The sequence below is a fragment of the Fringilla coelebs genome, assembly GCF_963513975.1.
Source record: "Fringilla coelebs genome assembly, chromosome: 3".
Lineage (NCBI taxonomy): Eukaryota > Metazoa > Chordata > Aves > Passeriformes > Fringillidae > Fringilla > Fringilla coelebs.
In genome coordinates, this window is record NC_140030.1 from 770,122 (window position 1) to 782,453 (window position 12,332).

The 12,332-nt window shown below is 51.5% G+C and overlaps 1 protein-coding gene across 1 annotated transcript in view; it reads right to left on the reverse strand.

Annotated features, from left to right (window-relative positions):
* Positions 1-12,332, reverse strand: part of ASXL2 (ASXL transcriptional regulator 2) — a 33,303-nt gene that overhangs the window by 12,261 nt on the left and 8,710 nt on the right. Inside the window, exons 3-5 of the mRNA XM_084202328.1 lie at positions 9,997-10,109; positions 5,889-6,021; positions 1,159-1,299 (exon numbers count right to left, since the gene is read on the reverse strand). Of these exons, the coding sequence (XP_084058454.1) occupies positions 1,159-1,299; positions 5,889-6,021; positions 9,997-10,109 (387 nt within the window). The remainder of the gene's footprint in view (positions 1-1,158; positions 1,300-5,888; positions 6,022-9,996; positions 10,110-12,332) is intronic.

Here is a 12,332-nt window from a genome sequence, read left to right on the forward strand (position 1 = left end):
TGCCCAGCCTCTGTTCCAGGGCAGCCTTCCCAAGGCATCACCCCAAACACAACCCCATGAAGGTCTGGTCAATCTGTGCATTGGCTCCCCCAGACCAAGTTCTCAGGAGCTGGAGGGAGCTGAGCTCCTGCACATGTCCCCTCCACGGTGTCCCCTGTCCCCCTCATGCCCAGGCCTGGGGCTGTTGTCACCTTCCCACGAGCACAGCCTGGCTCACAAGCTCTGGACTAAACAAGCTAAACCAGCCCAGCCCCTCCATGTAAATCTGAAACTGATTTCTACCCCAAGCACTTCTCTAACACAATGTCTCACCAACAGAGCTGGGAGATGAAGGCTCAGAGCTCTCCATCCCCACCCAGCCCACCTCCCCTGGGAGCCTGGCTTCTCAGGAGGGTTCCCACAGCTCCTTTTGGCCACAGCAGCTGTCTGGTTCAAGTCTCCAGTTTGCTGCTGGGGATTTCTTTTGGGCTCTGCTGCTCTGTGGAAGTGCCTGCCCTGCACAGTGACAGAGAGCTCAGCACGAGGGGACAGCTGGAGCCGGGCCGGGGGCATTTGGGATGGATCTCGGGGAATGGGCACATCCCCAGCCCTGCCAGAGCTCCAGGAGCCTCTGGACAGCCAGGGGTGGCCAGGGTGGGATTGCTGGGATCACCTGGGCAGCACCAGGAGCTGCACTCCATCATCCTTGGGGGTTTCTCCCCCTCGGGACATTCCAGTCCTTGTAAGAAAATCCTTAAATTCCCCAGGGTCAATCCCACTCCTGGAGAATGTAACAGGAACCAGGAAAGGTTGGGAGGGCTGAGAAAGCTCCAAGAAAGGGCTGGGAGCCAAATCCAGCAGGGTCTGAGGGATGGAGACCCAGGGAGGAATTCCTTTTCCCTTTTCCATGTTCTTGGAGTGTGTAAGTACAGTAAAACCCCACAAACAATGCAGGTCCAACAGCTGGCAACTCCCAGGAGAGGCCCAGCTGGGAAGGGCTGATCTGAGGATGGAATTATGAATTATTTATCCCAATTCCAGCAGCCTGGCAGCCCCTCCCAGCTCCCTCAGCAATGCAACGAGCACACTTCACTCTGTTTTGCTGCTTTGGCTTTTGCCCTGGCACTGGAGCAGCCAAAGCCCAGGGAAAGCAGGAGGAGCAGGGAATCCATCTCTTACTTGCATGGAGCCTGTCAGATCTGGGGAAGGGCTTCTTGGGCAGCCCTGGCAGGGAGTTCTCGAGCTTCACCGAGGGCGAGGAGCTGGAGGTGGAGTTTGGGGGGCTGCTGGAATGTCCATCGGCCTGCTTCCCTTCCCAACCTGCCAGAGAGGGACACATGGAACATGGGCATGCACAGAGGAGCCCTGCAAGAGCATCCTCCTGCAGGGGATGGAGCTCCTGTAGTACCCAGAGCCAGCCCTGCAGCCCCAGCAATGCAAGGGCAGACATCCCTGAGCTCCTGCAGCTCCCAGAGCCAGCCCTGCAGCCCCAGCAATGCAAGGGCAGACATCCCTGAGCTCCTGCAGGGAATGGAGCTCCTGCAGCACCCAGAGCCAGCCCTGCAGCCCCAGCACAGACATCCCTGAGCTCCTGGAGAGGATGGAGCTCCTGCAGTACCCAGAGCCAGCCCTGCAGCCCCAGCAGGGCCAGCACAGACATCCCTGAGCTCCTGGAGAGGATGGAGCTCCTGCAGCCCCAGCAGGGCCAGCACAGACATCCCTGAGCTCCTGGAGAGCTCCTGCAGCTCCCAGAGCCAGCCCTGCAGCCCCAGCAGTGCCAGCACAGACATCCCTGAGCTCCTGCAGCACCCAGAGCCAGCCCTGCAGCCCCAGGAGTGCCAGGGCAGACATCCCTGAGCTCCTGCAGCACCCTGAGCCAGCCCTGCAGCCCCAGCAGTGCCAGCACAGACATTCCTGAGCTCCTGGAGAGGATGGAGCTCCTGCAGCCCCAGCAGGGCCAGCACAGACATCCCTGAGCTCCTGGAGAGCTCCTGCCCAGCAGCTGAATGCAGGAGATCCGTTGGAGCCACCAGGACACCCCAGAGCAAAGGCATGGACAGGCACACCCCATGTGCTTTGAGTCCATTTCCCAGTTAATCCCAGTTTATTTCCCATCTCATCTGACCCAGGCATGGCCCCATTCACACCTCCAGGGCTAACAGAGCTCCTGGCAGAGCTCCCTGGCAGGGAAATCCCTCCAAACCTCCCCTGTCCCTGCTGAACTTCACCCCTCTCCTGGGAAACTCTTCCTCCTCTTGCTCAGTTTCCCATCCTGGTTCCTCTGCCTCCCTTCCCTCCCTCACACAAGCTCTTCCAGCTCTGAATAAATCCCAAAGTGTGTGATCAGTGCCCTGCTTTCCCTCCCTCCACCCATCTGACTCCCTGCTCTCCCCACACCTCCCCTGTCCCTGCTGGGAGCTGTCCCCGGGCAGCACCACAGGGATGGCCCACAAGGAACCTCGTGGAGAAAACCACACAAGAGGAACCTTCCAGGCCTTGGCAGGGAGGGATTTACAGCCTGAGGGGGGTCCTGAACACACCAGTCCCACCTGGAAGCAGCTGAGGAAGAGCTCCAGGAAAAGCCTGGGAGCAGGAAAAGCCTGGAGGCAAGAAAAGGTCCTGACTGAGCCTGGAGAAAGCATCCTGAGGCTGCAGTTACACAGCAGGAAGGGCAAGGAACCAGTTGAGGAAGAGCTCCAGGAAAAGCCTGGAAGAAGGAAGAGCCTGGAAGAAGGAAGAGCCTGGGGGCAGGAAAAGCCTGGGAGCAGGAAAAGCCTGGGAGCAGGAAAAGCCTGGGGGCAGGAAAAGCCTGGGGGCAGGAAAAGCCTGGGGGCAGGAAAAGCCTGGGAGCAGGAAAAGCCTGGAAGAAGGAAAAGCCTGGGAGCAGGAAAAGCCTGGAAGAAGGAAAAGCCTGGAAGAAGGAAAAGCCTGGGAGCAGGAAAAGCCTGGAAGAAGGAAAAGCCTGGGAGCAGGAAAAGCCTGGGAGCAGGAAAAGATCCAGACTGAGCCTGGAGAAAGCACCCTGAGGCTGCAGTTACACAGCAGGAAGGGCAAGGAACCAGTTGAGGAAGAGCTCCAGGAAAAGGCTGGAAGAAGGAAGAGCCTGGGGGCAGGAAAAGCCTGGAAGAAGGAAAAGCCTGGAAGAAGGAAGAGCCTGGAAAAAGGAAGAGCCTGGAAGAAGGAAAAGCCTGGGGGCAGGAAAAGCCTGGGAGCAGGAAAAGCCTGGGAGCAGGAAAAGCCTGGGGGCAGGAAAAGCCTGGAGGCAGGAAAAGCCTGGGAGCAGGATAAGATCCCAACTGAGCCTGGGGAAAACCTCCCAAGGCTGGAGTTACACAGCAGGAAAGGCAAAACCCCTCCTGGGCCTCGGCACCTCTGGAGAGGGAGCAGAGATCCTCCAGGAATGAGCCCCAGGACCCCAGGCCGAGGCTCAGGGCAGCTCCTGGGCACTCCCAGCATCCCAGGGCTCCTGGAAAACCCTTCCCTTCCCTTCCCTTCCCTTCCCTTCCCTTCCCTTCCCTTCCCTTCCCTTCCCTTCCCTTCCCTTCCCTTCCCTTCCCTTCCCTTCCCTTCCCTTCCCTTCCCTTCCCTTCCCTTCCCTTCCCTTCCCTTCCCTTCCCTTCCCTTCCCTTCCCAGGACACTCCCGGAGCTCTCCCAGGAAATGCAAACAGGGGTGGCTGTGATGGTGACACTGGGACTGGAATGGGGACTCTGGGACTGGAATGGGGACTCTGGGAATGCCCTGCCTGGGAATGGGGACACTGGAATTGCCCTGCCTGGGAATGGGGACACTGGAATTGCCCTGCCTGGGAATGGGGACACTGGAATTGCCCTGCCTGGGAATGGGGACACTGGAATTGCCCTGCCTTGGAGAGGGACTGGCACAAGCTGGATGTGTGCCCCAGCCCAGCTGCCTGCAGGGAATGGGGCTGGAATGCTGAGCCCTGCCAGGGATTGTCTGGGGCACCGAGCCTGCCCCAAGCCAGGGAATTCCAGAGGTGCCAGGAAATCTGAAAGGTGCCAGGGAATTCCAGAGGTGCCAGGAAATCTGGAAGGTGCCAGGGAATTGGACAGGTGCCAGGGAATTGGACAGGTGCCAGGGAATTCCAGAGGTGCCAGGGAATTCCAGAGGTGCCAGGAAATCTGGAAGCTGCCAGGGAATTCCACAGGTGCCAGAGAACTTGGCAGATGCCAGGGAATTGGGCAAGTGCCAGGGAATTCCAGAGGTGCCAAGGAACTGGGCAGGTGCCAGGGAATCTGGCAGGTGCCAGGGAATTCAGTTACTCTGGAAAGAAATCAGGGAAAAGCACCAAAAATTTGGGATACCATGGAAAATGTGGTGCTGGCAGGGAGCTCCTGCCCTGCTGGAGCAGCCAGAGCAGAGCAGAGACCTCACTGCTCTCTGACACCACAAATTCTGGAAACCCCTCAGGGATCTTCCAGATGGGGACAGGAGTGGAACCCACCCTGCAGGACGAGGAGCAACTTTGGAAAACATGAATACCAGGAGAAACTCACAAATATAAACACTGGGAGAAATCCCAGAACATAAACACCAGGAAAAATCCCAGAACATAAACACCAGGAGAAATCCCAAATATAAACACCAGGAGAAATCCCAGAACATAAACACCAGGAGAAACTCCCAAATACCAATACCAGGAGAAACTCCAAAATATAAACACCAGGAGAAACTCTCAAATATAAACACCAGGAGAAGCTCCCAAACAGAACAGAACCACCAGGAGAGGGCCCCTGCACGGGGAACAGGGACTGGGAAAGTCCCTGAGCACTGGGAGCAGCTTGGAACCAGCCAGAGCACAGCCAGAGCCACCCAGAGACATCCAAGATCCATCCAAAATCCCTCCAAAATCCACCCAAGATCCAGCCAAGGTCTGTCCTTACAGTCACAGCTATCCAAGATCCATCCAGGACCCTTCCCAAATCCAGCCAAGATCATTCAAGATCCAGCCAAGATCAATCCAAGATTATCCAAGATCCATTCAAGGTGATCATTCAAGATCATCCAAGATCCATTCAAGATCCATCCAAGATCAATCCAAGATCAATCCAAGATCAATCCAAGATTATCCAAGATCCATCCAAGATGATCATTCAAGATCATCCAAGATCCATCAAGATCCATCCAAGATCACCCAAGATCCATCCAAGATCAATCCAAGATCCATTCAAGGTGATTATGCAAGATCCAGCCAAGATCATTCAAGATCCACCCCATGTCTCTCCAAGGTCTGTCCTTACCTTGTGACCCTAAGAGCCCCACACCCTGGGGCAGGAGCTGATGGTGCCCCAAGCCCCGAGGCAGGAGCTGATGGTGCCCCAAGCCCTGGGGCAGGAGCTGATGGTGCCCAAAGCCCTGGGCAGGAGCTGATGGTGCCCCACACCCTGGGGCAGGAGCTGATGGTGCCCCAAGCCCCGAGGCAGGAGCTGATGGTGCCCCAAGCCCTGGGGCAGGAGCTGATGGTGCCCAAAGCCCCGAGGCAGGAGCTGATGGTGCCCCACACCCTGGGCAGGAGCTGATGGTGCCCCACACCCTGGGCAGGAGTTGATGGTGCCCAAAAGCCCTGGGGCAGGAGCTGATGGTGCCCAAAGCCCTGGGCAGGAGCTGATGGTGCCCAAAGCCCTGGGCAGGAGCTGATGGTGCCCCAAGCCCTGGGCAGGAGCTGATGGTGCCCCAAGCCCTGGGGCAGGAGCTGATGGTGCCCCACACCCTGGGGCAGGAGCTGATGGTGCCCCAAGCCCTGGGGCAGGAGCTGATGGTGCCCCAAGCCCCGAGGCAGGAGCTGATGGTGCCCCACACCCTGGGCAGGAGCTGGGGGCTGCAGAGCCCAGAGGAAGCTGCAGAGAGGAGCAGCCTGCCCTGCAGCCCCTGGCAGGGGCCCTCACGTACCTGCCCTCCCAGGGGCGCCCTTGGCCTTGAGCAGGACGTGCTGGCTGGAGGGCAGCGCCATGCCCGGCCCCACGCCCGCCCGGCACTGCTGCTGCTGCTGCTGCTGCTGCTTCTGCTGCTGCTGCTTCAGGGCCTGCAGGGAACACAGGGACACACAGGGGGATCAGCCACCCCACCTGGGCCTGGGGGCACAGCAGTGGGCACAGAGCCAGCCCTGCCCACCCTGCCAGGGAACAACAATTCCCCATTCCCAATCTCCCACCCAGCCCTGCCCTCTGGCACTGGGAGCCATTCCCTGGGTCTGTCCCTCCATCTTTGTCCCCAGTCCCTCTGCAGCTCTCCTGGAGCCCCTCCAGGCCCTGGCAGTGGCTCCAGGATCTGCCCAGAGCTCAGTTTTCCCCTTGAACCCCCCAGATGTGCAGCCCAGAGGATTTGTGTGCTGAGAATCAGAAGCCCAGCCCAGAGCCATGGCAGGCAGCAGCACCTTGGGATCACAGGATGCAGCTGGGCTGGGTGGGAAGGGAGCTCAGAGCCCAGCCAGGGCCAGCCCTGCCATGGCAGGGACACTGCCACTGTGCCAGGGTGTGCCAGTGCCCAGCCTGGCCCTGGGCACTGCCAGGGATCCAGGGAGGGCACCCTGTGCCAGCCTGACCCCCCTGAAGGGAGGGAATTGGGCAGGTGCCAGGGAATTCCAGAGGTGCCAGGGAATTCCAGAGGTGCCAGGGAACTTGGCAGGTGGCAGGGGAATTCCAGAGGTGCCAGGGAATTCCAGGGGTGCCAGGGAATTCCAGAGGTGCCAGGGAATTCCAGGGGTGCCAGGGAATCCCAGAGGTGCCAGGGAATTCCAGGGGTGCCAGGGAATCCCAGAGGTGCCAGGGAATTGCACAGGGAATTCCTGCCCTGAAGGGAAGAGCCCGTGGGGACGCTGGGGGAACATCTGCCAGCCAAGATTAACGAGGGCTGGGGAATGCAGAGCCTCTAATTATTCATTAATATCCTGCTCAGTTAGTGGGGATTCAGCTGGAGCCCAGGGGAAAGCAGCACCAGGGGAGCAGAACATTCCCAAAAGCTGGAATCTCCTCTGGCATCTCCCCTGGCATCTCCCCTGGCATCTCCTCTGGCACCAGCTCAGCTCCTGTTCACCCTTCCCTTCCCTTCCTGCTCTCCTCAGGAACAGCCCCTGGGGATGCAGATCCCTTCCCAAGGCTGGGAACCTCTGGAATTCTCTGGAATTCCATCCTGAGTGCTGCTTCTCTGCCAGAGAGAGCCAGGGAACAGGCTGGGCTGGAGAGCAAATCCTGCTGGGACACTGGAGATTCCCTCTGCCCCTGAGCTCCTCACTCACACTCCCTGTGCCAAGGAGAAAATTCAACCCATGCAGTGCCTTTGGTTGGGAAAATTTGACATTTCCCAATTCTGAGATTGATTTGAGGTCAAAATGCTGAGATTTTGAATGTTGAGATTTTGAGATTTCCCAATTTTCAGACTGATTTGTGATCAAAATATTGATTTTGAATTTTGAGATTTTGATGTTTTTGAGATTTTTCAGATTGCCCAATTTTGAGATTGATTTGAGATCAAAATATTGAGATTTTAAAATTTTTGTGATTTTTCAGATTTCCCAATTTTGAGATTGATTTGAGATCGAACTATTGAGATGTTGAATTTTGAGATTTTGCCATTTTGAATTTTGAGAGCTTGAATTTTGAGATTGTTGAGATTTTGCAATTTTGAGACTGATTTGAGATCAAAATATTGAGATTTTGAACACTGAAATTTTGAATTTTGACATTTTGATATTTTGAGACTTTTGAGATTTCCCAATTTTGAGATTGATGCCAGATAAATGATTTCCTTCCTCAGGATCCTGGGGGCCCAAGCAGTGCAGCTGGGGGAACACCTGTGAACCCCACACTGGGGGAATAATTCAGCAGGAATTCCTCATCATGGAATTCCTGTTCTCTTTCCTCCTCCTGTCCATGGAATTCCTGCTCTCCTTCCTCCTCCTGTCCATGGAATTCCTGCCCTCCTTCCTCTTTCTCCAGACTCTCTGTCCATGGAATTCCTGCCCTCCTTCCTCTTTTCAGACTCTCTGTCCATGGATCCTCCTGTCCATGGAATTCCTGCTCTCCTTCCTCCTCCTGTCCATGGAATTCCTGCTGCCCTTCCTTCTCCTGTCCATGGAATTCCTGCCCTCCTCCCTCCCTCTCCAGACTCTCTGTCCATGGAATTCCTGCCCTCCTTCCTCTTTCCAGACTCTCTGTCCATGGAATTCCCATTCTCTTTCCTTCTCCTGTCCATGGAATTCCTGCTCTCCTTCCTCCTCCAGAGTCCATGGAATTCCTGCCCTCTTTCCTTCTCCTGCCCATGGAATTCCTGCTCTCCTTCCTTCTCCTGTCCATGGAATTCCTGCCCTCCTCCCTCCCTCTCCAGACTGCCCATGGAATTCCTGCCCTCTTTCCTTCTCCTGTCCATGGAATTCCTGCCCTCTTTCCTTCTCCTGTCCATGGAATTCCTGCTCTCCTTCCTTCTCCTGTCCATGGAATTCCTGCTCTCCTTCTTTCTCCTGTCCATGGAATTCCTGCTCTCCTTCTTTCTCCTGTCCATGGAATTCCTGCCCTCCTTCTTTCTCCTGTCCATGGAATTCCTGCCCTCTTTCCTCCTCCTATCCATGGAATTCCTGCTCTCCTTCCTCCCTCTCCAGACTCTCTGTTCATGGAATTCCTGCCCTCCTTCCTCCTTCTGTCCATGGAATTCCTGCCCTCCTTCCTCTTTCCAGACTCTCTGTCCATGGAATTCCTGCCCTCCTTCCTCTTTTTCCAGACTCTCTGTCCATGGAATTCCTGCCCTCCTTCCTCCTTCTGTCCATGGAATTCCTGCCCTCCTTCCTCTTTCCAGACTCTCTGTCCATGGATCCTTCTGTCCATGGAATTCCTGCTCTCCTTCCTTCTCCTCCTGTCCATGGAATTCCTGCTCTCCTTCCTCCTCCTGTCCATGGAATTCCTACTCTCCTTCCTCCTCCTGTCCATGGAATTCCTGCCCTCCTCCCTCCCTCTCCAGACTCTCTGTCCATGGAATTCCTGCCCTCCTTCTTTCTCCTGTCCATGGAATTCCTGCCCTCCTTCTTTCTCCTGTCCATGGAATTCCTGCCCTCCTCCCTCCCTCTCCAGACTCTCTGTCCATGGAATTCCTGCCCTCCTTCCTCCTCCTCCAGAGTCCATGGAATTCCTGCCCTCCTTCCCTCCAGGTGGAGGTGCAGCCCCCAGGGAATTCCCTGGAGGGAATGTTTGCCCCCCAGGGGATGAATTCCCAGCATGTTCCCCCAAAGGCCGAATTCACCAACCCCATTTCCCAGGAAGCTCCCAGATCCCATTTCCCAGGAAGCTCTGAGATCCCATTTCCCGGGAAGCTCCGAGATCCCATTTCCCAGGAAGCTCTGAGATCCCATTTCCCAGGAAGCTCTGAGACCCCATTTCCCAGGAAGCTCTGAGATCCCATTTCCCAGGAAGCTCCCAGACCCCATTTCCCAGGAAGTTCCCAGACCCCATTTCCCAGGAAGCTCTGAGATCCCATTTCCCAGGAAGTTCCCAGATCCCATTTCCCAGGAAGCTCTGAGATCCCATTTCCCAGGAAGTTCTGAGATCCCATTTCCCAGGAAGCTCCCAGATCCCATTTCCCAGGAAGCTCCGAGATCCCATTTCCCAGGAAGCTCTGAGATCCCATTTCCCAGGAAGCTCTGAGATCCCATTTCCCAGGAAGCTCCCAGATCCCATTTCCCTGGAAGCTCTGAGATCCCATTTCCCAGGAAGCTCCCAGATCCCATTTCCCAGGAATCTCCCAGATCCCATTTCCCAGGAAGCTCTGAGATCCCATTTCCCAGGATGCTCCCAGATCCCATTTCCCAGGAAGCTCCCAGATCCCATTTCCCAGGAAGCTCTGAGATCCCATTTCCCAGGAAGCTCCCAGACCCCATTTCCATCATACTCATTTTGGTTATGATTTTCTATAACCGAGAATCATTCCCGCAATGTTTTATTTTAGGGGAACTGTGATTTTAGGGAAAAGGGAAGCGAGGAGCCCAGCACTGCGGGGAAGCCGAGGCACTGACCTGCTTGAGGGCCTTCTTGCTGTGCTTCTGCGAGGAGGAGAGGCCCTTGGCGGGGATGGACGGGGACGGGCAGCCGGGCTGCGGGGAGCCGGCCGCGGGCACGCGCGCGGACACTGCGGGAGAGAGGGAACGTCAGAGGGACACACGGACGGCACAGGCAGAATATTCAATTGTCAGCAAACAGAAAATGGAAATGGTAAATAAAATAAAATATATCAATATAACAGACAGAAAATAGAAATGGTAAATAAAATCAAAATATTCAAATGTCAGCGGCAAACAGAAAATGGAAATGGTAAATAAAATCAAATATATCAATATAACAGACAGAAAATAGAAATTGTAAATAAAATCAAAATATTCAAATGTCAGTAGCAAACAGAAAATGGAAATGGTAAATGAAATAAAATATATCAATATAACAGCCATAAAATAGAAACTGTAAATAAAATCAAAATATTCAAATGTCAGCAGCAAACAGAAAATGGAAATGGTAAATAAAATCAAAATATATCAATATAACAGACAGAAAATGGAAATGGTAAATAAAATCAAAATATATCAATATAACAGCCATAAAATAGAAATTGTAAATAAAATCAAAATATATCAATATAACAGCCATAAAATAGAAATTGTAAATAAAATCAAAATATATCAATATAACAGCCATAAAATAGAAATTGTAAATAAAATCAAAATGTACCAATATCAACGGCAAACAGCCATAAAACAGAAATGGTAAACAAAATATATGTCAAGAGAAATACCAAACAGCCATAAAATATAAACTGTAAACAAAATCAAATGGACCAATGTCAACGGCAAACAGCCAGAAAATGGAAATTGTAAACAAAATAAAAATATATCAATAGAAATGCCAAACAGCAATAAAATAGAAATTGTAAACAATAAAAATATATCAATAGAAATGCCAAACTGCCATAAAATAGAAATTGTAAATAAAATCAAAATATATCAATATAACAGCCATAAAATAGAAATGGTAAATAAAATAAAAATATATCCATAGAAATGGCAAACTGCCATAAAATAGAAATTGTAAACAAAATAAAAATATACCAATATCAATGCCAAACAGCCATAAAATAGAAATGGTAAATAAAATATATGTCAATAAAAATGCCAAACAGCCATAAAATATAAAGTGCAAATAAAATAAAAATATATCAATAGAAATGGCAAACAGCCATAAAATATAAATTGTAGATAAAATAAAAATATAGAAAAATAAATATAAATATGTAAATATAAATAGAAATTCCAAATGTAAATAAAATATAAATTGTAAATCAAATAAAAATATATAAAAATAAATGTAAATATAAATGTGTAAATAGAGGTATAAATATAATTATAAATACAAATATAACTTTATAACATTATTAATGAAAATATAAAATGTAAATGTATATATAGACATAAGCACTATGCATATAAATATAGACATAAATATAAATAGTAAATGTAAATAAAACGGTGTAAATAAATATAAATATATAAATAAAATGTATAAATGTAAATACAGCTGTAAATATAAATTTATAAATATAAATTGTAAATGTAAATATAAATATAGTAATATAAATGCAGCTATAAATATAAAATGTAAATGTGTATATAGATATATAAATATAGACATAAATATAAATAGTAAATGCAAATAAAATATAAATTATAATATATAAGTATAAATATGTAAACATAAATATAGCTATAAATATAAATAGTAAATGTAAATATAATACTGTAACTACAACATTATAACCATAAATATAAATATAAATATATCCCCAAGTGTAGACACAAATACAAACACAGATCAACTCTGGGATGCAAATGGAGCAGAGCTGGTCCCAGGACAGACCCCGAGCCCAGCCGGGCATTTGGGGCCGTTTTGGGTCATTTTGGGTTCATTTTGGGGCCGTTTGGGTCCATCCTGGGTTCATTTTGGGGCCTTTTGGCTCCATCCTGGGTTCATTTTGGGGCCATTTGGGTCCGTCCTGGGTTCATTTTGGGGCCATTTGGGTCCATCCTGGGTTCATTTTGGGGCCATTTTGGGTCATCTTGGGTTCATTTTGGGGCCGTTTGGGTCCATCCTGGGTTCATTTTGGGGCCGTTTGGGTCCATCCTGGGTCAGCCCTGGCTGGGCTCTGCTGCTGCCCAAGGTGGGTCCATGGAGGATCCTTTGAATAAATCCCTGCTTTATTCTGGAACTCTGTCCAGCCTCTGCTCTAGAGCAGCCTTCCCGAGGAGAGGAGAGGAGAGGAGAGGAGAGGAGAGGAGAGGAGAGGAGAGGAGAGGAGAGGAGAGGA